The sequence below is a fragment of the Bubalus bubalis genome, chromosome 3 (genome assembly GCF_019923935.1).
Source record: "Bubalus bubalis isolate 160015118507 breed Murrah chromosome 3, NDDB_SH_1, whole genome shotgun sequence".
Lineage (NCBI taxonomy): Eukaryota > Metazoa > Chordata > Mammalia > Artiodactyla > Bovidae > Bubalus > Bubalus bubalis.
The window spans coordinates 39,809,414-39,834,662 of NC_059159.1; the positions used below are offsets into that span (position 1 = coordinate 39,809,414).

A 25,249-nucleotide genomic window follows, 5' to 3' on the forward strand; every position below is an offset into this window, starting at 1 on the left:
AGAACACCTGCTGCTCCCAACCGAGGAGCGGCGTGCACAAAGATAGCTGAGAGGAGGGGCTTAGCCCTCTATCGCACAAATGGAGAATCTTCCTAAGTGATGCAACATGATAGCGCAAAAAAAATCAAAACTCAAGGAAGCATATCGGCCCTCCGAAATTGAAAGCCCAAGGCTCGAGCCCGCATCCGGTGTTTTCAAGTCCCCCAAAGCAGACCACCAGCCTGGGAAAAGTTTACGTGGAGGTTTCGCCTAGAGGCTTGTGTAAATGAACCTCGCGAGAGATCGCGAAGAGCCCCGCCCCACCAGGAGAGGACACGCCCCCGAGGCGGGGACCGGAAGCGATCTATTCAGCCCGGAAGTAGTGGTGACTCGGTACACGTGAACGGCAGCATGGCGGCCCATCGCTCTGGCCCGCTTAAGCAGCAGAATAAAGCGCATAAAGGCGGGCGGCATCGGGGTCGAGGGTCCGCGCAGCGAGACGGCAAGGGTAAGAAGGTAGGGTTGGAGGAAGAAGAGCTGTTTAATCGATATTAACTGCTTTTCTTCGTGCCCAGAATGAGTTCCTGATTCCAGCCTGGACCCCGCGCAAAGGGTCTAAGGAGGGCAGACAGGGGTCCCCTTTCTTGACCTGCTAGTGCTTTGCGCAAAATCAGAAGGGTCTGATATCCTTCCAGGCCGTCTAGCACCGAAAACCCTAAGCAAGAAGGTGAGAAAAGATCTCAGCAGGGTGGACCAGAGGCATCGCGCCAGCCAGCTCCGAAAGCAGAAGAAGGAGGCGGTGAGAGGACTGGGGGTTAGGGGATTGGTGTGGCTTCACAACCTTTCTAGGCGGGTAATGCCTCGAACTAGAACATGTGACCCTGGGAAGGGCTCAGAGATGGAAGATAACTCTAGAGCACGTGTCAGGTGTGCAGGCCCAGACTCAAGCTATAGCTTTCTTCGCTTTGTGCCTACCTTCTGCCCACCTCTTTGGCATACGTGACACCTTTTAACAAGAGAGATGCTGGTTTGGAGGCTGAGGATGGGCCTCTGTACTGTTGGAAATGCAATACTGGAATAAAGTATTGAAACATTGAGGTGTTCTCTGATGCTTTCTTTCCTCAGGTTTTGGCAGAAAAGAGACAGCTTGGCAGCAAGGATGGCCCTCCTCATCAGGTACTGGTGGTGCCCCTGCACAACAGGATTTCCCTGCCAGAGGCCTTTCAGCTGCTTCAGGATAGGGACACTGGAACTGTACACTTGAATGAATGGGGAAGCACCCATAGCTTTATGCTATTATGCCCCCGCTTGAAACATCGGTGGTTTTTCACATCAGCAAGGCCAGGTTAGAGTATGCAACAATATTTCCTATCATTATGTTTTGAGCATTAATGGTAATACTTTGTAAGTAAAATGTCCTGATGTCAACCACCTTTTCCTACTGACTTTGTCTTTTATTCCAGGGGATCTGCACACTGTGTTAGACATGGCTAAAGTGGCTGATACCATCCTGTTCCTCCTTGATCCACTAGAAGGCTGGGATAGCACCGGGGATTACTGCCTTTCTTGCCTGTTTGCTCAGGGCCTTCCCACCTATAGTAAGTGAGTTGGAAGTATTGCAGGCCAAGAAAGGAAGTGAGTTAGCATTTATTGTTCACCTCTAATTTGCCAGATACTATGTCTAACGCTTGATATTTTTTGGGGGGTTGTACTAGTATGTGTGGCCTTAATTTGGTCCATTATTTACAAGTCATATATCCAGGTGCCTTTTTATTTCTGGACTGCCAGTTGCCCAGAGAAAGGAGAAGATTATGAAGTTTGGTTTTATTGTGAAATTTCTTTAGGGTAACTTGATTGTTGGGTTGCCCAGTGATCTCTGGGCTCACAACTAAACTATTAGCTTGTTTGTGAACTGCAGAGGGGGATTTTCATTTAGTGAAGCAACAAGTCATGAAACCTTTTCTCTTTTGCTTACAGCGTTAGCTGTCCAAGGGATTTCTAGCCTCCCGCCGAAGAAACAAATAGATGCCAGAAAAAAGCTAAGTAAAGCAGTGGAGAAGCGCTTTCCTGAGGACAAACTCCTCCTGTTAGATACTCAGCAGGAGGCAGGGATGCTGCTCAGGCAGTTGGCTAACCAAAAACAGCGGCATCTTGCCTTTCGAGATCGGCGTGCCTATCTGTTTGCTCATGCTGCTGAGTTTGTGCCTAGTGAAGAGAGTGACTTGGTGGGCACCTTGAAGATCTCAGGCTATGTTCGTGGGCAGGCTCTGAATGTAAATAGCGTGCTGCATATCATTGGACATGGTGATTTCCAGATGAAGCAGATAGATGCCCCTGTGGACCCTTTCCCTTTAAATCCGAGAGTGATCAAATCCTCAAAGGACTCAGGCACAGTAATGGAGGTAAGATTGGTGTTCTTAAAAACTATGTCTTGTACATTGATGGATGAGAACTAATTAATGTCAGAGAACGTGGTATGGCTACACACTTGGACAAATATCCTAGTCCCTGGAGGTAATGGTGAAATAAGGCAATAGTCAACTACAAATAAGTTGATGTGTCAAATATTTATTCAGTGCTTTGTAGATGCTGTGCATAGCAATTGGCTCTGAGTCTATAGATAGACACAGATGTAGTCTCTCTCCTTAGATAACTTAATTAGGTCAGAAAAATGGCAAACACCTGTGAAATAAAGATTGAGAAAGTATGGTTGAGCTACATACCTGCAGTGGAAGTGAGGAAAAGACTGGCAAGATTCACGGAAGAGATTGACTTGTGCCAGGTACTGAGAAGGATGAGTGTGTTTTATGAGTTGAAAAGAGATGGAAGAATATCTCAGCAAATAGAGACAACATGAGCCTAGGCAAAGTGATAGATCAAAGGGTTTTTTTTGAACTCTGAGGATAACAGTGGCTGGGAGTAATAAACAGGTAGGCATGGGATCAGATTATGAAAGGCTTCAAGAGCTCAGCAGACTTATAGATTTAGAATGCTAGGAAATAGAACTATTTGAAAAATCCTGACAAGTTTTGGCTTTCTATTCTATTTGAGGACTATGCTCTTCTAGATCTTCTAATTATGTTAGATTTAGTAGATTTTTGGTTAACACTTAATTGACTGTCGACTGTTGGGGTTTTCAGATTTGTGCTGCAGATGCTGTAGCTGATATGGAGGAAGACCTGAAGGTTCTAATGAAGGCAGACCCTGATAGACAAGAATCTTTGCAAACAGAGGTTATCCCAGATCCAATGGAGGGGGAACAGACCTGGCCCACAGAGGAGGAGCTGAGCGAGGCACATGGTTGGTGTTGGCAAACTTGAAATTCACCTGGCCTAGAATTGTGGGTTTTGTCTAACTGCTCACAGTGAGGACCTTAAAAGGTAGATGAGGCAGTACTGGAGGTCTGTCTTCTCTTACCTCCAAAGGCTGTAGTTTGCACTGAGCAAACACTGGACACTGCTTTGTTCTCTCTCTAAGAATTACTTACTGTTTTCTAATGAACGGGTAAATAAACTTCCAATTCATTGTAAGACTTGCTTGACTGTGTCAGTATTGCTAGTTCTGAGGCGGCTGAAATAAACTTGTAAGTGCCTGCCAGAGTTCCTGGTATTGGTAGCAATATATCCTGTGTCATAGAGGAGAGGAGGAGGTCTGTAACTTCACTCATGTGGGCTTTTACAGACTTACTGAAGCAAAGTTCCAAGGTAGTGAAGAAGGTTCCCAAAGGAACATCCAGTTATCAAGCTGAATGGATTCTGGATGAAGATGGTGAAAGTGGTGGGGAAGGTGATGAGTACGATGATATAGAACACGAGGATTTTATGGAAGAGGAATCTCAGGTAAGGAAATGGGCCCTTGGGCACCCTCTGTGTATAGCCCCCAGTGCAAGGCAAGGTGCGTTCCTGACCCTAATGGGTATGTGTGGTCTGTTTCTTAGGAATAGCTTTGTAGTTGCCAGACTGAGTCTCTGTTTTATAACTCATTCTCTATTAGAGTTAATACTGGTTTGGACTGTGTATCTAGTAAATTTCAGCATAGTGGCCTTTTGTGTAAAGATGTGGGTTTCCTCAGAAACTGATCCTTCATTCTATAGGACGAGGGTAGTGAAGAGGAAGAAGAGGAGGAATGTGAAACTATGACTATAGGAGAGTCTGTACGTGATGATCTGTATGATGAGAAAGTGGATGAAGAGGCTGAGGAAAAAATGCTGGAGAAATATAAACAACAAAGACTGGAAGAGATGTTCCCAGATGAAGTAGATACCCCCCGTGATGTGGCTGCTAGAATTCGGTGAGTCAACAAGTCCAAAATCAATCAACACATTTTTATTTAAAACTTACATGGCTCAGAACTATGTCAGTGTGATATAAAAGAAGAAAAAACACATTGTTCTTCCTCCCAAAGGCTAACCTTACATAGGAAGGGAACAGACGTACAGGAAACAGTCATATATATTCACATTCTACACTGTGTAGTACAGGCTAATAATGTTACAGAAATACAATTGTGATTGATTAGCAAATGCTTCCTTTGGAGCTAAGACTCAATGAAAGTATATAACATTTGGCGATCTGGGGAAGTTTGGGTAGAACAGCGAGAACAAGAGAGTTAGGGATGAAGGTGATCTTGTCCGGTCTAAAGGTGAGTCTCACTAAAACCAGAGTTTATGCTGGTTGTTAAAGGGGTAAGGCTTTTATCAAGGACCCTGCTAGTCAGGTTAAAGAGCCACTCCCGGATATGCAGCAGGGAGTCATTGTTAATACTTTTAAGAAGCTGGGGTTTGGTACTGAAATACTTGTTACTGGCTCTTTTGGAGGGTGGTCCTGATATAGGCCATTAGGTTATTTTGAAAGGTAAGTTCCTTTAAGCTAAAGCCTTAGCCATTTTATTTATTTAATTTTTAAAAGTTAAAAAATTTTTTTCCTTTTTTTTTTTTTTTTTTTTTCATTTTAAGCCTTAGGCATTTTAAGTGAGTTGAGTGAAACAGTTAAGTAGCACCATATAAATGTCACTGTGAATTTCTTTAAAATATCCTCTGTATTCTAGATTTCAGAAATACAGAGGCCTTAAGAGCTTCCGGACATCTCCGTGGGATCCTAAGGAAAACCTCCCTCGAGATTATGCTCGGATCTTTCAGTTTCAGAACTTTATTAATACCCGGAGACGCATCTTTAAAGAGATTGAAGAAAAAGAAGTTGAAGGAGCTGAGGTATCTGCTTCCCTTTGTCCATCCCTATAATTAGCTTATTTGCCAAGGTTGTGTCTGTCCCCTCTCCCCATTCATTCTCTTGGCATGAGTACCTTAATGAGTTTTATGCTGTGTACAGCTGACTTAGAGAAGCTGCTGAATTACTGATCAGAGTGACACTGGGAACAAAGAGGTGTCAGAGATTTTAACTGGGAAAGCTTAATCTGGGTGGTTGAGGCATCTGTGCAAGGCAGTCTTGGAGGGTGAGCACTGGCTTTATCAGTGTTTGGGAGACTGTTAACATAATTGGAGAAATGCTTCATCATTATTGAGACCGTAAGAGTAACTGCTTGATCGTATTCTGCTTTCTCCTGGCAGGTTGGCTGGTATGTCACACTTCATGTCTCTGAAGTCCCTGTCTCAGTGGTTGAGCACTTCAAGCGAGGCACACCCTTGATTGCATTTTCGTTACTACCTCATGAACAGAAGGTGAGTTAGTGTCTTGTGGGAAATGGGAATTATGGCACTTTCCAACCAGTTTTGTCTGACAGCCTAATATTTTATGTGGCTTACATTTTGCTCCTTGGGATGTGAGTCTGCCTTTATGATGAGGAGTAAGGGGAGGATAACAGAGAAGTCAATGATGGTTTTACCTACATGTCTGAACCTGTCTGATGCACCTCAGTGATGTCATCTCTTTATGGTTCTGAGACTTCTCTGACCTAAGTATGTTTGTCAGATCAGACTTTAGTCAAGGATTGGCATCCATAAAAATAAAGAGGGCTTCTGCCAAGGTATGGGCTTCCCTTGTGGCTCAGCTGGTAAAGAATCCACCTGCAATGTGGGAGACCTGGGTTCAATCCTTGGGTTGGGAAGATCCCCTGGAGAAGGGAAAGGCTTCTGGAATATTGGAATACTCCAGTATTCTGGCCTGGAGAATTCCTTGCACTGTATAGTCCATGGGGTTACAAGGAGTTGGACACGACTGAGTGACTTTCACTTTCATGCCAAGGTATAGATCTTTTTTCTCTTGGTGGCCAGCAGTCATGTAGGTTGGGGTGTAAGAAAGCTCTGGCCTTTGGTCAATGTGAGTAACAGTTGAAGCAAGAAGGGTTTTGAATGAGTATGGTTTGGCAGTGTGTGGTTAGTGAGTGACTTGTAGGCATTGATTTTGTGGTAGATGTTGAACTCTTGCATGTTACACATGGGAAGGTCAACTAGTATAGCAGGGACATGAAAGTTCTGAAAGCCAGCTTATTTTCAATTTGAATGCAAGTTATTAGTGAAGATAAAAGATGGATTTGTGTTTCATCATTTATACTACACCATAAATTAGTATAGGGCTTCCCAGGTGGCTCAGCAGTAAAGAATCTGTCTGCAGTGCAGGAAATGCGGGTTCAGTCCCTGGGTCCAGAAGATCCCCTGGAGAAGGAAATGGCAACCCACTCCAGGATTCTTGCCTGGAAAATCCCATGGACAGAGAAGCCTGGCAGGCTACAGTCTATGGAGTCACAAAAAGAGTTGGACACGACTTAGTGACTAAACAACAACATAAATTAGTATTGTCAGCTCTTACGGTAAACCCAGTCTGCTGGTTTGGTTTGCCTTCTTTTACTTTGGGTGTTCTACTCCTGATATGAAGTTCTGTTTCTTTACTTGGTCCCCAGATGTCAGTACTTAATATGGTGGTGAGCCGGCACCCTGGCAACACTGAACCCGTGAAAGCTAAAGAGGAGCTGATCTTCCACTGTGGATTCAGGCGCTTCCGAGCCTCACCTTTATTCTCTCAGCACACTGCAGGTAAGCAGCAGGGAAGTTTGTGGGTTTTTGTTCATCTTACTGTCTTTTAGGGGACTGTGATTTTGCGGTAGGGGGTGGGAGTGTGAGAGGATGGGGATGGGGTGTGCAGAATACAGCATTTCAAACTTTGGTTTAGGAGCCAATGATGTTTCCATTCAAAATGTCTGAACCTGTCTGAAGCATCCCAGTGATGCACACTCTGTGTGGTGCTGAGGCTCCTGTGCCATGAGTATTTGCTGCAGAGTCAGTGTTGAATAGGGATCGGCAGCTTTCAAGTAATGATGTGTCATGGAACTCTTGGCATCTGATGTCCCAGTGGGTGAAGTCTAGGGGGTGGCCCACAGTTGGATAAAGCAGAGGTGTATGGCTTCTGAGATCTTGAGGTTAGATGAGAGTTTGGACAGTGATGACCAGGGATACTCCTAAGACAAAAAATGATTGTCCTCTTACAGTCTTTAGAGTGGGAAGATATTTGCAGTATGTCGGGGCTTCTGAACGTTACCCACACTCTCAGCCCCCAGCGCTGGCCAGAGGAAGGTGAGAAAAGGCAGTATTAATGGATGCTCTGGATAATTTCTTTGCTCACCAACCATTCGGTCTAAATGAGGGATTGATATTGCCCTTTTATTTCCCTATAACTTTCAGTATTAATTTAAAAAAATGTATTGTCTATATCTGTTTTTGTGCTTTAGTGAGAATTGAGTAATGAGAAGAGAGACTCAATGGCCACAAAGCCTAAAATACTTACTCTGATTATAGAAAATGTTTGCCAATCCTTGCTCAAGATTAAGAGCTGTTGAATTAGTGTTTTTCTGTAAAGCACTGATTCTTAAATGAGGTAGGGTGATACTATCAGGATCACCTGGAGAACTTTTTCAAACCCCAAAATACAGTTCAAGCTTCAAGAGTCTGCCTCCTGCTTTGAAAAATCACTGCTAGGACAGGGTTGTATTTTTCAGTTGTACAGAGGCCAGAAAATGCTTGGAGAACTAGTAGGATAAAGAAACATTGGTTGCTTTAGTTAAAGAGTTCCAGGGATACAGCTTTTGCACAGGCCTCTGGATTACCTATTGTTTCTCAAAATATGTTCTGGTTTTTATTCTTTTAATGGCAGCGGATAAACATAAATTTCAGAGGTTCCTGACTGCAGACACAGCCCTGGTGGTGACAGTATATGCCCCGATCACTTTTCCTCCTGCATCTGTGCTGCTTTTCAGACAGAACAGCAATGGTAAGTTGAGTTCACAGAGGTGAATAGGCCTGCAGGTCCTTAATAAGATTAACTGGTCTCTGTATTTAAATTTGGGAGTCAAATGGTAACAAAAAAGGTAATGATGTTTTTTTAAATTATCCCAATTTCAGGATGACAAGTGGGGTTTTATCTTGCTTGCTGTTTAGGATAGATTCTGAGGACAGGCCCAGCAGGAATATCAGTGATCTTGGCCATGAACCCAGGAGGGCCACAGAGTACATCCGCACTGGGTTTCCCAAGATCTCTCATAGGTCTTTAAATAGACTGGACAATAAGTGAAGGCTTTGACCAAAAGCCTCCTGCTGCTCTGCTTTTGCCCCCCAGGAATGCACAGCCTCATTGCCACAGGCCATCTCTTGTCAGTGGATCCAGACAGGATGGTCATCAAGAGAGTTGTTCTGAGTGGTCATCCTTTCAAAATTTTTACTAAGACGGCAGTGGTGCGTTACATGTTTTTCAACAGAGGTAGGTGTGACAGAGGGGATCCAGTTGCTTTTGTGAGATGAAGGTTGGGTTTATACATTATGGATAGGTGTTTCATCCTGGTTTTCTCTGTGTCTCTTTATCTTAGAGGATGTACTGTGGTTTAAACCTGTGGAACTGAGAACAAAATGGGGCCGCAGGGGCCACATCAAGGAGCCTTTAGGTAAGAGAATGTGTGATTTGGGAGCTTGTGTAGACTTCCCCAGTGCTGTTAAATGACCATTGGGTTAAGAGACCACTGCTTTAAAGTTTTCTATTAATATGACCAACTCATTCTGTTTTCATTCTAGGTACTCATGGTCACATGAAGTGCAGTTTTGATGGGAAGCTAAAATCTCAGGACACAGTACTGATGAATCTTTATAAGAGAGTTTTCCCCAAGTGGACTTATGATCCATATGTACCAGAACCAGTCCCCTGGGTGAAAAGTGAGATTTCTTCAACACTGCCTGAAGTGGACATGGAGTAATGGATTCAGTGGGATTCTGTCTCACTGCTGCTAGTGAGCAGTCTAGGGATGGGAGCCTGTAGGTTGTGATTGCCCAGTTTGTGCTTTCTACTTAAGCCTACTTAAGGGCTCCTGCTCCTTTGTGCAGAAGACTTTTCTTGGCTTTGAGAAGGTGTCTCAGTTAAGTATGGATGTTTTTCTAGTTCAACTTAGTCCAAAAACATTAAATCTTACTGAAATACACATTCTCCAGTAGGGTTTTGAACGCTGTTTTAGAGAGGAAGATAGGAACTTGACAATAACGAGGAGACAAAATTTCCAAGTGTCTAGATAGACACTTGAGTCCCTTTTCTTCCTTTTGCACATATTAAACAGAAACAGATTGCTAAGGAGCTGCCTTTTCATCCTGCTTCTTCACCCAAGTTAGGGAGGTTAAGTCTACATTTCCACCACTGAGCACAATACAGATGTTCTTTACTTCTGCAGGAACTGTTCGAAAATGCTGAGACAGCACAACGGCCACTCCAACACCAGCTGTAGGTTCAATAAGCAATTTCATCCTCTCCCACACCAGCTGGGTTGCATACTGTCGGTATAGAAGTAAGAATTAGTTACACGGGAAAAGGGGGAAAGAGCCTAGTTGGTTGGCCTCTATGATTAAAGGCCAAATGGGGGTGTATGCCCAGTCTGAGTATTCCTGTTTGTGATACGTTTGTGTTTGCCAGTGAAGGGCAGGGCTTTTTTCATTCTGACTTGCTTTACTGTCTCGACACTCATCTAGAGCACCCTCTCACATGTTATGAAATCACCTAGTCAAGTCCCCTTGTGGGTTAGTTGCCGTTTACAACAGGAGGGTTTTTGCCTAAGAAGTTGCTCCACTCTTTTGTTGTTTTCTTTCCTCTTGGAGCCTCACCTTAATTTCATCCTCTGTGACAGTGAAGACATCATCCACGAGGTCTCTTATAATAGGCCAGGTGTTTAAGCCAATGCTGGATTTGATACCATCTGCTATGGTTTCCGGAGGATAGGGGTTGGGGGTCAGTTCCCCTTTCAGTTTGGACTGGTAGCAGTCATCTGCATTCAAGGGTTCAGCAGCATATACCTTCACACTGGGTCTCAGAGCCTAGGAAGAGGAATATTAGATACCTTACAACTAGCCACAGCCATTTTGCCCACATGCTTGCAGTAAAACAGATGGTACAGTTAACACATCTCTGCCCAAGAGCCTTTCTTTTAATCTATGTAATGGAAATAAGGCCTTTGAGCATTTAAATTGTTTTCCACTCTGGCCTTCAGTTGCCTAGATCACAGCTGGTTCTGCTGGTGACTTGGGAAAGGAGTAGCTCCTGACCTGCACAGTAAGTTGGTGAGATGGAATTCAAAGGACTGCGAGGGTGCCACTCATTGTAACGGCTTTTGTGCTGTAAAGTTTTCATTAAGAAGAGGGCAGTGATGCATAGCAGAGCCTTCCATCTCAAGTGCCAGGGGATGATAAGAAGGAATGGCAGTTTGGGGCGAATGCTGAGCAAGTATTCACAATGTACTGTAATACAAAATAAACTTCTGTGCCTGAAGTGGGGAGTCCTCCAGAAGCTGTTTCTCACCTTCACTGTAATGGCTATTCCAGCAAGCATTCCTCCTCCTCCTACAGGTACCACCAGTGCGTCTACCAAGGGAACCTTCAGTGAAAAGAATGTAAAGTATTAAAATAGGTGTGTTAATAACCAGTTTTATATGTACATATGAAAGAACTGGTTCTTGGCCAAACATCAGCATCACTGGCAGCTAAACTAAGCTGTTACCTGGTTTAGCACTTCCATGGCAATTGTCCCTTGCCCAGCTATCACTGCAGGCTCCTGGTTGGGATGTACCATAATGCCTTCTGTTTCTTCCGCAATTCTCTTTGTAATATTTTCTCTGGACTGAAAGAGGACATTACTTTAGCTTACATTATCTGTATTTAATAGAGTCCCCAACAAGTTAGGTTCAGTCATTTAACACTTCATTGGCTGCTTTTCTCAGACTTGGTTCTGGCACTGAGGATATGACTGAACAAAATAGCCCCTGCACTCAGTGGAGTTACATTCTAATAGGGTGGGATGTAAGTAAATACATGGTATGTCTACATGCTTTGGAGGAAAATGAACAAGTCCTGTGTGTCTCCACAGAATATTCCAGGGAGAGAGGAACAGCCAAGTACAAAGACCACAGAACAGGAGTGCTTGGCTTTGAGAAACTGCTAAGTTAGTGTGGTTAGTGTGGTTGGTGTGGAGTGTTTAGGGGACGGTAAGTGGAAGATGAGATCAGCAAAGAAGTAATGGGCCAGTTCATCCAGGCCACAGGTGATTGCAAGAGCTTTTGTTTCTGGGACTTCGCTGGTGGTCCAGTGGCTGAGACTCCATGCTCCCAGTGCAGGGGACCAGGTTTCCATCCCTGGGACTTCCCTGGTGGTCCAGTGGCTGAGACTCCATGCTCCCAGTGCAGGGGACCAGGTTTCCATCCCTGGGACTTCCCTGGTGGTCCAGTGGCTGAGACTCCATGCTCCCAGTGCAGGGGACCAGGTTTCCATCCCTGGTCAGGGGACTAGATCCCACATGTTGCAACTAAAAGTTTGCATACCACAACTAAAGATCCCACGTGCCATAATGAAGACCAAACATCCTGAATGCCACAACTGAGACCCATCTCTGCCAAATATTGAAAAAATACAGTATGATTTCTTAAGTTTGTTTAAAAAAAAAAAAACACCACCACCACTTTGGTGTCCACTGTGTGTGAGGTGGAAAATCTTTGGAGAATTTTGGGCTGACAAGTTGCCATTTACTGATATGGGGGAGATGGGAGGTGGAACAGTGTTAAAATGCATTTAGTTTTAGGCAGTTTGAGATACCTATTAAGACACCCAATTGGGAATATACAAGTCTGGGCTAAGAGGAGTAAAGGTCAGGACTGGAGTTAGAAGTTTTAAACTAGGAGACCATAACTAGATCATCTGAGTGAGGGGCGTGCCAACATTTAAAAAGGAAACAACAAAGGAGACTGGAAGCTGCGCCCAGTGAGGTAGGGAGGTTTCATATGACTATGAACGCTGTTAAGGTGGTGCTGAACATTCTTCCTTACCTCTTCGCTCTGTTCACTGTATACTATAGAGGCTCCATAGGCTTGTATTGCCAGTTTTTTACAGTTGGGAGCTGTTTCCGGCACTATGACATAAGCAGGAATCCCTGGGAGGGAGAAACAACGTTTAGTTAGTACAAATTTAGGATGGAAATCTCTGTTCAGTTCATTTGTAATCGGGCTAGGAAATTTATTTCCATGGCTATCACCAATCTCACTGAAAGTTAAGGATACTTTTCCACTCCTCTCTGATGACCCTACTCAGGACCCTGAAAAATTAGTCAAGTACCTTCCAATCTGGCAGCAAAGGAGAGAGCCTGGCCATGGTTTCCGCTGCTGTGAGTAACAACAGCTCTGGGCTTCTCTTCTGGATGGGCAGAAATCAGGCCTCTGATTGCATTAAGGGCACCACGAATCTGGAAAAGAGGGATGGTGAATTAATCCACTTGTTTTAAATGTTTCTTTAAAAAAAAAAAAAACCACCAGCTTTAGATTTTTCTCTCCCAACACTGCACACCCAGTAAATTGTATTGGTTGTACCTCCTAAATATCTCATGTTCATCTTGGCCACTAGCTCGGTGAGGCTTAATTTCTCAACTGGGAGTTTCTGAATCTCAGCTGGTCCTGCCTCAAGGATCATTCTCATCTAATAGTTCCGCTAGATTATGAAAATTACCTTTTAAAAACATGTTACCTTTTTCATTGATTGCCTGTAAGAAAAGTACAAACTCTTGAAAAGCTGCAGCCTTGCTAATATACCTAATACGTTACTTCCTAACACGCCAGTGTCACAGCCATCTTAAGTTGCCGCTAGTTTCCTGCCAGGTTAGCTCACACCTCTATTTCTTGACGTGCCGATGCCTCTACCTGTAGTTTTTTCTCTCCCTGATCTGGCTAGAAGTATCATCCTATAAAACTTGCATCAAACATCACCTGGTTCAACCTTCTTGTTCTCCTAGGCAAAATTAGGTTCTCCATTGGCTTCCGTGTTCCTTGTTTGTATCTTTGTATCTTTTTATTTGGACTGTGCTGCATGGCTTGCAGGATCTTAGTTCCTCAACCAGGGATCCACCCTGGGCCTTTGGCAGGGAAAGCACAGGGTCCTAACCACTGGATGGCTAGGGAATTCTCTGTATCTCTGTAAGACACTTGTCATCAACCTTCTTTTGTCTTCCCCTGAAAGTATGGCTATAGGGCAAGGCCTCCAGTACATACACCTGGTATAGTTAGTGAAAATATGTGCTTGATGTGTGACAAATGAAGAACAAACCATGACAGAAGCAAAGGGCAAAAGGAAATAAAGAAGTTTTTGTATTGTTTAAAAGTTCTCAGTTAATGGGTGCCAAAAAAAGGTAAATACATGATATCCTAAAGCTACCACTTAACAGGTACTAATACTTCTCAGCACAGTCCCAAAATGTAGTTTTCAGATTATTACTTGAATGAATCTTGAAGTTCATTCTAATGAATGAAGTTCAACTAATGGTCAGAAAATTCTGATAATGAAGAAACACAGAAACCTATTTTTATGCAAAGGAGAGGCCCTGACATATATTACAGAAAAAGGTTTTGTTATATGAGGGCTGAGCTAGGTTTAGACCTTTTTTATTCATAATGTATAAACACATAGCAAGTGAATGTGTAAACTTGGCTACATCCAGCGTGATCACACATGTTGCAAAGTCATGTCGCAAGGCACTGGACACGACTGAACAACACAGGTGTCCAAGTTGACAACAGTGCTCTCTGTTCTGTCATTAGAAGTTCCCCTTTTCATCCCCAAACATGTCCTAATATGGACAGTAAGCTGTATGTGATCACCTTAATTATAAGGAATTTTGAGATAGTGTAAAAGTGGCTCTCCGGAACACCATGATGCCAAGTAACCAGGACTTAAGCAAAGGAAAAATTTGACAACCCTTTCTTTAGCTATAAAAAGACATTAATTCTACCTACCTCACTGGGTGGTCAGGAGGATCATATACATTTATATGTGAAAGTGGTTTGAAAAGAAACATGACACTATCAAAAAGGATTGTTACCTTAAAAGATCCAGTTTTCTGGAAGAGTTCACATTTGAAGAAAAGATTACGTCCTGTTATTTGATTCAAAATGGAACTTGTTAGTACTGGTGTGAGGTGAATAAAATCTCGAATGTTGATATGAGCTTTTTCAACATCAGCAAAGGAGATGCAGTACTGATCACACATGGTTCTGTAACCCAAGAATAAGAAGGGGGTCAAAGCAAGCCTAGACGTATGTTTAATGAAAAGGTTTTGAAAATGCACAACAGACCCATGGAATGTACATCCCCAAGAGTGAACCATAATGTAAACTATGGACTTTGGTGGTAATGGTCTATCAATGCAGGTTCAACTGTAACAAATACACCACTCTGGTGGGGGATGTCAATAACAAGGGAGGCTATACATGTGTGTCGGAGAAGGCGATGGCACCCCACTCCAGTACTCTTGCCTGGAAAATCCCATGGATGGAGGAGCCTGGTAGGCTGCAGTCCATGGGGTCGCTAAGAGTCGGGCACGACTGAGCGACTTCACTTTCCCTTTTCACTTTCACGCATTGGAGAAGGCAATGGTAACCCACTCCAGTGTTCTTGCCTGGAGAATCCCAGGGACGGGGGAGCCTGGTGGGCTGCCATCTATGGGGTCGCACAGAGTCGGACAGGACTGAAGCGACGCAGCAGCAGCAGCACCAGCAGCACCAGCAGCAGCAGAGGCTACTCTCTAGTTGAGGTATACAGGCTTCTCATTGCCGTGGCTTCTCTTGTTTTGGAGCACAGGCTCTAGGGCACACACGTTTCAGTAGTTGTGGCACACGGGCATTGTTGCTCCATGGCATGTGGGATCTTCCCCCACTGGGGATCAAACACGTCTCCTGCATTGGCAGATGGATTCTTTACCACTGAGACACCAGCCCTTATGTGACTTTTTAAATCACTAGTACTTCTTTTTACAAAAATACCATAGTTTTACATAACTGTTGAACATTTAAATTTTCCTTTTTTTGCTATAATAATGATGTAATGAACAGACTTGTTGCAATATATTTATTTCTATACATGGTTTGAGTAGATTCCACCAGTGGCATTTTGCATTAAAAGGCATACATACTTAAGGCATTTGACACCCACTGCTAAACTGATCAGAAGAGTTATAGATTATGTCAATTTATACCCCATCGTCACTTTCTGAGGAATGACTATTTTCCTTTACCCTTATCATTTTTATCTGTCAATTTATTGAAATATGTCTAGTAGTTTAGATTTAATTACTAGTGACTGAACATTTTTTCTGTATATTGGCCACTTATTCTTTTGTAAATCTTTAACACACTATACTGAATCATTTTCCTGTGAAATATAATACATTTATAAAAAATCAAAATTCTATTAATGCTTGGGGCTTTTCTGGATTTTGTTCCATTGATTAGACTGCCAATTCCTTTAATAGTATTACTATGTTCTTCCCTTTCTAAAATTTCTAAAATTTCTTGGCTTTTCTCATATATCAGTTCTTCCAAAAGAACTTTAGAAATCCTTTACCAAGGTTGCCAGAAATTCCATTGTACAATGTACAAATGAATTGGGGTCATAACTAACATTTCAAAATGTTGAACCTCCACATCCATTAACAATGGATGTCTTTTAATTTAGTAAAGTCCTTTTGTTTTAGGTTCCTTAGTAAAGTTATCATACTTTATTTGCTCCTTTTTTAGACCTGATTAAATTTATGCCTAAATGCAACATACTTCTGTTGCTTTTGAGAGAAGGCATTTTTTAGATTTTTAAATTGCTTACTTTAGATGATGTATATGAAAACAATTTTTATCATGTAATTCAATACTTTACCAGATTATCTTATTATATCTAATAGTTTTACAGTTTAAACAATCATGCCATCTGCAAATAATTTGCATTTACCTTATAAACATAACTCTGGTAACTTTTCAGTGACTTCATAGTTACTGGTTTATATGGATTTGCCACTGCCTCTTGAATTAATTTCAGTAATTTTTTTTTATAAAATCACTTAATTTAAAATTTATTAGTATAAAGTTGTACATATTAATATTTCTAAGTTTTCCATATCGGTCATATTCATTCAACAAATATTGAGCACCTTCTATATGTCAGATATTGTTTGATCTGGGGATACAGTATTAGAAAAGTAGACTTATTCCTCTTCTCATAAAGATTACAATGTATTGGTCAGGTGTCTTAATAAATAATCCAATTAAATATGTATTTGCCAACACTGAGGTGTTAACTTAGGGAGGAGTATTAGGATAGGATAGTATATTGAAAGGCTTTATTTTAGATCAGTGAAGGTCTGTACTGTGAAGTACAGTACAGAAGTGAATTTTAGAAGTGTATGTACAATTTTAGTGTATATAGAAGTGAATTTTAATTTTTCTGAGAATAATTAGCTTTTTTTTTGAGAAGTAAAATTAAATTATGACCTATAAGATGAATGGGCATAGTAGTGGGGAAAGTGTTTCAGGTAGAGGGAATAATAATATGTGAAAGCTTTAAGGAGGGAAAGAGCTTGGCATTTTCCAAGAACTAAAGGATCAATGTATCTGAAAATGTGATCAATGGGAAATGTGATAAAGAGATAAGAAAAGTGAAGTTGGCAGAGTCTAGATCATAAGGGACCATGACTCATGGAATTTTTTTTAAGAGTAATAAAATGCCATTGGACTTATGATTACCAGGGAGGAAAAAGAGGGAGGAGGGATAAACTGGGAAGTTGGGATGGACATATACACACTACTATATATAAACTGGGTAACTAATAAGGACCTACTTTATATAGCACAGAGAACTCGATTCAGTACTCTATAATGACCTATATGGGAAAAGAAAGGAAGAGTGGATATATTTTATGTATAACAGATTCACTTTGCTGTACCACAGAAACACAACATTGTAAATCCACTATTCTCTTACAAAAAAAATGTCACTGGAGAATTGTGAGCAGGTGACATGTAAGAATTCATATTTATTGATATTTGGCAAAACTAATACAATTATGTAAACTTTAAAAAAAAATTTTAATAAAAAAAAAAAGAATTCATATTTACAAAAAGTCACTTGCTACATTACAGTGTGATGAATGAAAAGGAGGAGATAAGAGTTGGAATCAGGGAATCCAGTTATGAAATATTACAGTTGTCCATATGAAAGACAACAGGGGCTTTGATGGTGAAAGTAGAGGCAGACAAAAATAATCATTCAAGATACATTTTGGAAAAAACAACTGAAAAATGGGTGAAGGACTTGAATAGACATTTCTCCAAAAAAGATATACAAATGGCCAACAAACACATGAAAAGATGCTCAACATCTTTAATCATTAGAGAAATGCAAGCCAAAACCACAATGAGATACTACCTTATGCCTACAAGGATAGCTACTATTAAAAAATTAAAAAACAAATGGGAAAATAACAGGTGTTGGCAGGATCTAGAAAAACTGGAGTCCTTGTGCACTGTTGGTAGAAATGTAAAATGGTGCGGCTGCTGTGGAAAACATTGTGGGAGTTCCTCCCATAATTAGACAGAACTACCATATGACTCAGCAATTCTATTTCTGGGTATATACCCAAAAGAATTCAATGAAGGTCTCAAAGACATATCTGTACATCTATGTTCATAGCAGTATTATTTGCAATGGCCGAAAGGTGGACGCATCCCAAGTATTCACCAACAGATTAATGGATAAACAAAATGTGGTATATACACACAATGAAATATTATTCAGCATTAAAAAAGGAAATTCTGACTTGTGCTATAATATGGATGATACCTGGGGATATGCTAACTGAAATGTCAATCAGAAAAAGACAAATCCCATATGGTTACACGTATGTGAGGTACCTACAGTAGTCAGATTTGTAGACAGAAAATAGAATGGTGGTTGTAAGAGGCTCTGGGGAGGACAGGGGGATGGGAAGCTTCAGGGATGGGGGGATGGGTATAGCTTCAGTTTTGCAAGATGAAAGAGTTCTGGAGATTGGTTGTACAACAATGTGAATGTACTTAACACTACTGAACTGTACACTTAAAAATGGTCATGATGGTATATTTCATGTTACATGTATTTTACAATTAAAAACACATACACACACATTTTGGAGATTATAATTAGACTTCTTGGTTACAAGTGACAGAACCCCAATTTGAACCTGACATAGGCACAAGATGGAGGCGATGAGATTTTATAGGCTCATGGAATCCAGAAAAGTTGAACCATGGAAAGGGCAGGAATATGGAGCATTAGGAACAAGTGGAACCAGGGACTTGGGAGGTTTTCCAGGACTTTCTGTCTCTCACCTCTGCTGCTTTCTGCCTGTCGGCTTCATTCTTTCCACTGCAGACCAGCTGGTTCCACATGGCAGGACACGTGGCTGCTGGCAGCTCCTGCGTTTTGCATTTTATGGCTTCCACACTGGAGGGGGTTTTCTTTTTTTCTTAGTTTTAGTTAAAAAAATTCTGGGTAGGGACTCTGGTTGGCCCATCTTGGCCCAGGACCAGTGGCCAAGAGTATGAGATCATTTAAGACAACACCATGCAATAGTTAGAAGTATTTACAGAAACATGAAAAAGAAACAATGATTTCTAGAACACAATATCAAATATGTATGTTTAAAATACATAGATACACAAAACAATATTACATATTATTCAAAGATACATGTATTTTCAAAGGACATATATCAAACACATTAGAGTGGCTTCTGAAGAGGGAAGGAACACGAATGGGAACTGGAATGTAGGAAAAAAAGAAAAAAAAGAAAGGCCTTGTTGATGATGTGAACCAAACAGTATGACTGCCTGAAATCTGTACACCTGAGGGAAAAATAGGAGCAAAGTTCAGTTCAGTTCAGCTCAGTCGCTCATCGTGTCCGACTCTTTGCTACCCCATGAATCGCAGCATGCCAGGCCTCCCTGTCCATCACCAACTCCCGGAGTTCACTCAGACTCACATCCATCAAGTCAGTGATGCCATCCAGCCATCTCATCCTCTGTCGTCCCCTTCTCCGCCTTGCCCCCAATCCCTCCCAGCATCATAGTCTTTTCTAATGAGTCAACTCTTCACATGAGGTGGCCAAAGTACTGGAGTTTCAGCTTCAGCATCATTCCCTCCAAAGAAATCCCAGGGCTGATCTCCTTGCAGTCCAAGGGACTCTCAAGAGTCTTCTCCTAACACCACAGTTCAAAAGCATCAATTCTTCGGCGCTCAGCTTTCTTCACAGTCCAACTCTCACATCCATACATGACCACAGGAAAAACCATAGCCTTGACTAAACGGACCTTTGTTGGCAAAGTAATGTCTCTGCTTTTCAATATGCTGTCTAGGTTGGTCATAAGTTTTCTTCCAAGGAGTAAGCGTCTTTTAATTTCATGGCTGCAGTCACCATCTGCAGTGATTTTGGAGCCCAGAAAAATAAAGTCTGACACTGTTTCCACTGTTTCCCCATCTATTTCCCATGAAGTGATGGGACCAGATGCTATGATCTTCGTTTTCTGAATGCTGAGCTTTAAGCCAACATTCACTCTCCACTTTCACTTTCATCAAGAGGCTTTTGAGTTCCTCTTCACTTTCTGCCATAAGGGTGGTGTCATCTGCATATCTAAGGTTATTGATATTTCTCCCAGCAATCTTGATTCCAGCTTGTGCTTCTTTCAGCCCAGCATTTCTCATGATGTACTCTGCATATAAGTTAAATAAGCAGGGTGACAATATACAGCCTTGACGTACTCCTTTTCCTATTTGGAACCAGTCTGTTGTTCCATGTCCAGTTCTAACTGTTGCTTCCTGACCTGCATATAGGTTTCTCAAGAGGCAGGTCAGGTGGTCTGGCATTCCCATCTCTTTCAGAGATTCGGGGTGGGCGCCGGAGGGCCTAGAGGAGCTATTCCATGTTCAAGGTCGGGAGGGGTGGCGGTGAGGAGATACTCCTCATCCAAGGTAAGGAGCAGCGGCTGCGCTTTGCTGGAGCAGCCGTGAAGAGATACCTCACGTCCAAGGTAAGACAAACCCAAGTAAGATGGTAGGTGTTGCAAGAGGGCATCAGAGGGCAGACATACTGAAACCATAATCATAGAAAACTAGTCAATCTAATCACACTAGGACCACAGGCTTGTCTAACTCAATGAAACTAAGCCATGCCCTGTGGGGCCACCCAAGACAGGTAGGCATGGTGGAGAGGTCTGACACAATGTGGTCCACTAGAGAAGGGAATGGCAAACCACTTCAGTATGCTTGCCTTGAGAACCCCATGAACAGTATGAAAAGGCAAAATGATAGGATACTGAAAGAGGAACTCCCCAGGTCAGTAGGTGCCCAATATGCTACTGGAGATCAGTGGAGAAATAACTCCAGAAAGAATGAAGGGATGGAGCCAAAGCAAAAACAATACCCAGTTGTGGATGTGACTGGTGATAGAAGCAAGGTCCGATGCTGTAAAGAGCAATATTGCATAGGAACCTGGAATGTCAGGTCCATGAATCAAGGCAAATTGAAGTGGTCAAACAGGAGATGGCAAGAGTGAATGTCGACATTCTAGGAATCAGCGAACTACAATGGACTGGAATGGGTGAATTTAACTCAGAGGACCATTACATCTACTACTGCGGGCAGGAATCCCTTAGAAGAAATGGAGTAGCTATCATGGTCAACAAAAGAGTCCGAAATGCAGTACTTGGATGCAATCTCAAAAACGACAGAATGATCTCTGTTCGTTTCCAAGGCAAACCATTCAATATCACAGTAATCCAAGTCTATGCCCCAACCAGTAACTCTGAAGAAGCTGAAGTTGAACGGTTCTATGAAGACCTATAAGACCTTTTAGAACTAACACCCAAAAAAGATGTCATTTTCATTATAGGGGACTGGAATGCAAAAGTAGAAAGTCAAGAAACACCTGGAATAACAGGCAAATTTGGCCTTGGAATACGGAATGAAGTAGGGCAAAGACTAATAGAGTTTTGCCAAGAAAACGCACTGGTCATAACAAACACCCTGTTCCAACAACACAAGAGAAGACTCTACACATGGACATCACCAGATGGTCAACACCGAAATCAGACTGATTATATTCTTTGCAGCCAAAGATGGAGAAGCTCTATACAGTCAACAAAAACAAGACCAGGAGCTGACTGTGGCTCAGATCATGAACTCCTTATTTCCAAATTCAGACTTAAATTGAAGAAAGTAGGGAAAACCACTAGACCATTCAGGTATGACCTAAATCAAATCCCTTATGATTATACAGTGGAAGTGAGAAATAGATTTAAAGGACTAGATCTGATAGGTAGAGTGCCTGATGAACTATGGATGGAGGTTTGTGACACTGTACAGGAGACAGGGATCAAGACCATCCCCATGGAAAAGAAATGCAAAAAAGCAAAATGGCTGTCTGGGGAGGCCTTACAAATAGCTGTGAAAAGAAGAGAAGCGAAAAGCAAAGGAGAAAAGGAAAGATATAAGCATCTGAATGCAAACTTCTGAAGAAGAGCAAGAAGAGATAAGAAAGCCTTCCTCAGCGATCAATGCAAAGAAATGGAGGAAACAACAGAATGGGAAAGACTAGAGATCTCTTCAAGAAAATTAGAGATACCAAGGGAACATTTCATGCAAAGATGGGCTCGATAAAGGACAGAAATGGTATGGACCTAACAGAAGCAGAAAATATTAAGAAGAGGTGGCAAGAATACACAGAAGAACTATACAAAAAAAATCTTCACGACCAAGATAATCACGATGGTGTGATCCCTCACCTAGAGACAGACATCCTGGAATGTTAAGTCAAGTGGGCCTTAGAAAGCATCACTACGAACAAAGCTAGTGGAGGTGATGGAATTCCAGTTGAGCTATTTCAAATCCTGAAAGATGATGCTGTGAAAGTGCTGCACTCAATATGACAGCAAATGTGGAAAACTCAGCAGTGGCCACAGGACTGGAAAAGGTCAGTTTTCATTCCAATCCCAAAGAAAGGCAATGCCAAAGAATGCTCAAACTACCGCACAATTGCACTCATCTCACACGCTAGTAAAGTAATGCTCAAAATTCTCCCAGCCAGGCTTAAGCAATACGTCAACCGTGAACTTCCAGGTGTTCAAGCTGGTTTTAGAAAACGCAGAGGAACCATAGATCAAATTGCCAACATCGGCTGGATCATGGAAAAAGCAAGAGAGTTCCAGAAAAACATCTATTTCTGCTTTATTGACTATGCCAAAGCCTTTGACTGTGTGGATCACAATAAACTGTAGGAGCAAAGGGAAGGAGTAAAAGAGAAAAGAAAGGAAAAAACAAAATAGAAAAAGGAAAAGACAAACTACTATCATTGAGAGTAAGGGGCAGTTTTTAAGAGAAAGAAAGGGAAACTACTGAAGTTATGAACTCCATACATGTCCACTACAGAGATAGAAAAGACGTATCTTGATATTGGATTGAACAGGGTTACTGAGCGAGAGGGAGGTATCAAGGATAACTTCTGGGTTTTGACTTAGATGGTGGTATAATTTACGGAGATATTGGAAAAGACTCTGATGCTGGGAGGGATTGGGGGCAGGAGAAGGGGACGACAGAGGATGAGATGGCTTGATGGCATCACTGACTCGATGGATGCTGAGTCTGAGTGAACTCCGGGAGTTGGTGATGGACATGGAGGCCTGGCATGCTGCGATTCCTGGGGTCACAGAGTCGGACACAACTGAGCGACTGAAATGAACTGAAGGCTGGTAAAGGAACATTTTAGGAGGAAAATCAGAAATCTGATGAGTTAAGTTTGCACTTCCTATGAAGCATTTGATAGGATGTCTTTTGAATTTTTAAAAATTTTTGCCAGAAATGTGTCTATTATATAATGTCTATTTTATTTCTGAAGAATGAGTGCTTTGATTTACCAAGTGTTATTCTTTTTCCTTAATTTATGATTTTATCTTTATTTCTTCCTTCTATTTTTATTTTCTAACTTTATTGAATATGTAGCTTATTACTTATTTATTAATTTATTTGGCCACACTACATGGCTTGTGAGATCTTAGTTCCCTGACAAGGGATTGAACATGGGCTATCGGCAGTGAGAGCAAGGAATCCTAAACACTGGACTGCCAGGGAATTCCCAAGATAACCATCTTAAAAAGTCTGGTATGTATCCTTCCACATCCTTTTTGATATATATAGAAACTTATATTTGCAATAAATGGTTTTGCTGCTCTCAGACCCATACTCTGTATCTTGCTCTGCAATTGGTTTAAAAAAAATACATCTTAAATATATTAGCACATATTTTAATTCTTTAAACTCAGCTTTTATTGTGATACAGGTATAAATATGGCTGTCTTTTCATTTATTTTTACCTGGTATTTCATTAACCCTTTAAATTTGAGAGTTGAAATTAACTTTTAAATTCAAAATTTCTACCAAATTAGTAAATTTTCTTCTGAACTCATATTTGATTCTTAGTTTTCTGGATCCATTCTCCATGTCTCCTTCATCTCTCAATGTGTGTGTGTTCGGTCGGACTCTTTGTGTCCCCTGGGGTGTAACTCACCAGGCTCCCTGTCCATGGAATTTTCCAGGCAAGAATATTGGAGTGGGTTACCATTTTCTACTCCAGGGGATATTCCCGACCAGGGATTGAACCTGAATCTCCTGTGCCTCCTGCACTGGCAGGCGGATTCTTTACCACTGAGCCACCTTTCTATTACATTTCCCCTCTGACTTCTAGTAAATTTTTTTGAGCTGGTTTTAACTTTTGGCATATCTCACCTGCAGTTCACTGAAACGGTTGCATTAATTTGGCGATCATGTTTATCCTAGGGAAGCTCTGTTCACACTTTTCATCTTTAAAAAAAAAACTGTTCCAACATTCTGTCCAATTTCACTGTGATGACGAATTAGTTTTAAACATTTTTTCCTATTCCTTTCATGTTTTTAAAGCCTGCCATGCCATTTGCTCTGTCCACGCCAGTCATTCCTCTTCTTTTGCTGTCTACTGACTTTTTCCATCTGTTTAGCCTTCTGGAGGGGAAGGGCCTGCCACCTAATAGTAACTGAGTAAGTTGTCAGACTGTTCACATCTTTTATGCCCACTCAGTTTAAGGAGTAATTAGTAACTATTCTTTGATGGTATAGAGGTCCAGTAGGCTGTGTGCCACTGGGAAGGAGCAAGAGGTGGAGGAAAGCAGCCTGCTCAGGAATAAACAGTGAAGTACCAGTTACATTTTAAAGATGAAAAAAGAACAAAAACAAAAAGAAATCAACCTGAGATCCAGCAAAGTCAAGTGATTTTTCCAAAACTTCAGTGATACAGCAAATTCCCGAATCGCCTCATCACACCTCCTGACTTATTTCCACACAACCCTTCCCTCAGCAAGAGCCATCTATACTGTATTAAAAAAAAAAAAAAAAAAAAAGGAAGTTTGGGATATAAATTGCCGTAAAGGAAAAGACTTTTGAGTCTCTGGTCATTATCCAGTGTGTCATCCTGGGCAATTTGCTATGGTCCTGACATTCAGTTCCATCACCTTTAAAAAAAGGGAGGGGGTGGGGGCACAATAGTAACTACCCTCCAAGATCTTGAAGGTCCCAAAGTAAAAGCCCGATGCACCAGTCCGGGCCTGTGGCGAAGAGACCCTGGCCTAAGATGAATGGAGAAGGCCCGGGCAGACTCCGAGCCCCATGCCGGCACCGGTGTCCTCGACGGCCACCACGACAGCAAAAGCAGTCACCGCCGCGAACGCTCGCCTCGCTCGGCCTGACTCGGCCGGGCCTGACCTCACCTCACAACCCCGGCGCCGCGCCTCCAACTCCAGCCTCAGCTCACCTTCCTGACCACACCTCTGCGCACGCGCGGCGCCCGTCGGCCCCGCCCGGCTGTTTCCCTCTGGAGCGACCGAGCGTGCGTTCGGCGCCTTTCCTCCCTGTGCGGCCACCGTCGTTTGGGGAGGA

The 25,249-nt window shown here is 42.1% G+C and overlaps 2 protein-coding genes and 2 non-coding genes across 12 annotated transcripts; 3 read left to right on the forward strand and 1 right to left on the reverse strand.

Moving 5' to 3' along the window:
- Positions 1 to 240: 240 nt before the first annotated feature.
- On the forward strand, positions 241 to 10,724 carry TSR1 (TSR1 ribosome maturation factor). Of its 3 annotated transcripts, none has more exons than XM_006079749.4 (15): positions 241 to 487; positions 675 to 778; positions 1,105 to 1,324; positions 1,443 to 1,577; positions 1,957 to 2,381; positions 3,120 to 3,279; positions 3,661 to 3,818; positions 4,073 to 4,269; positions 5,026 to 5,188; positions 5,546 to 5,656; positions 6,835 to 6,967; positions 8,082 to 8,198; positions 8,544 to 8,684; positions 8,791 to 8,865; positions 8,993 to 10,724. In XM_006079749.4, exons 1-15 carry the CDS (start codon positions 391 to 393, stop codon positions 9,169 to 9,171), a joined length of 2,415 nt encoding a protein of 804 aa, XP_006079811.1. In that variant the 5' UTR covers positions 241 to 390; the 3' UTR covers positions 9,172 to 10,724. The 3 variants fall into 3 exon arrangements, with proteins under 3 accessions (XP_006079811.1, XP_025136653.2, XP_006079812.1); XM_006079750.4 differs by having other exon boundaries at positions 355 to 495; positions 1,105 to 1,155; XM_025280868.2 differs by lacking the exons at positions 8,082 to 8,198; positions 8,544 to 8,684; positions 8,791 to 8,865; positions 8,993 to 10,724 and adding an exon at positions 7,420 to 8,081.
- On the forward strand, positions 5,797 to 5,890 carry LOC112584146. Its single transcript, XR_003108489.1, has one exon. It is a non-coding gene; the product is annotated as a small nucleolar RNA SNORD91 family (small nucleolar RNA).
- On the forward strand, positions 7,099 to 7,193 carry LOC112584145. The gene has a single exon (XR_003108488.1). It is a non-coding gene; the product is annotated as a small nucleolar RNA SNORD91 family (small nucleolar RNA).
- SRR (serine racemase) lies at positions 9,404 to 25,248 on the reverse strand. 7 transcript variants are annotated; one of them, XM_025280876.3, is made up of 8 exons: positions 25,125 to 25,248; positions 14,310 to 14,481; positions 12,557 to 12,683; positions 12,271 to 12,374; positions 10,953 to 11,072; positions 10,755 to 10,829; positions 10,064 to 10,273; positions 9,404 to 9,736 (listed from the first exon to the last, which is right to left on the reverse strand). In XM_025280876.3, exons 2-8 carry the CDS (start codon positions 14,475 to 14,477, stop codon positions 9,536 to 9,538), a joined length of 1,005 nt encoding a protein of 334 aa, XP_025136661.1. In that variant the 5' UTR covers positions 14,478 to 14,481; positions 25,125 to 25,248; the 3' UTR covers positions 9,404 to 9,535. The 7 variants fall into 7 exon arrangements, with proteins under 7 accessions (XP_025136661.1, XP_025136659.1, XP_025136660.1 ...); XM_025280874.3 differs by having other exon boundaries at positions 25,081 to 25,212; XM_025280875.3 differs by lacking the exon at positions 25,125 to 25,248 and adding an exon at positions 24,563 to 24,686.
- Between the last annotated feature and the right edge of the window lies 1 nt (position 25,249).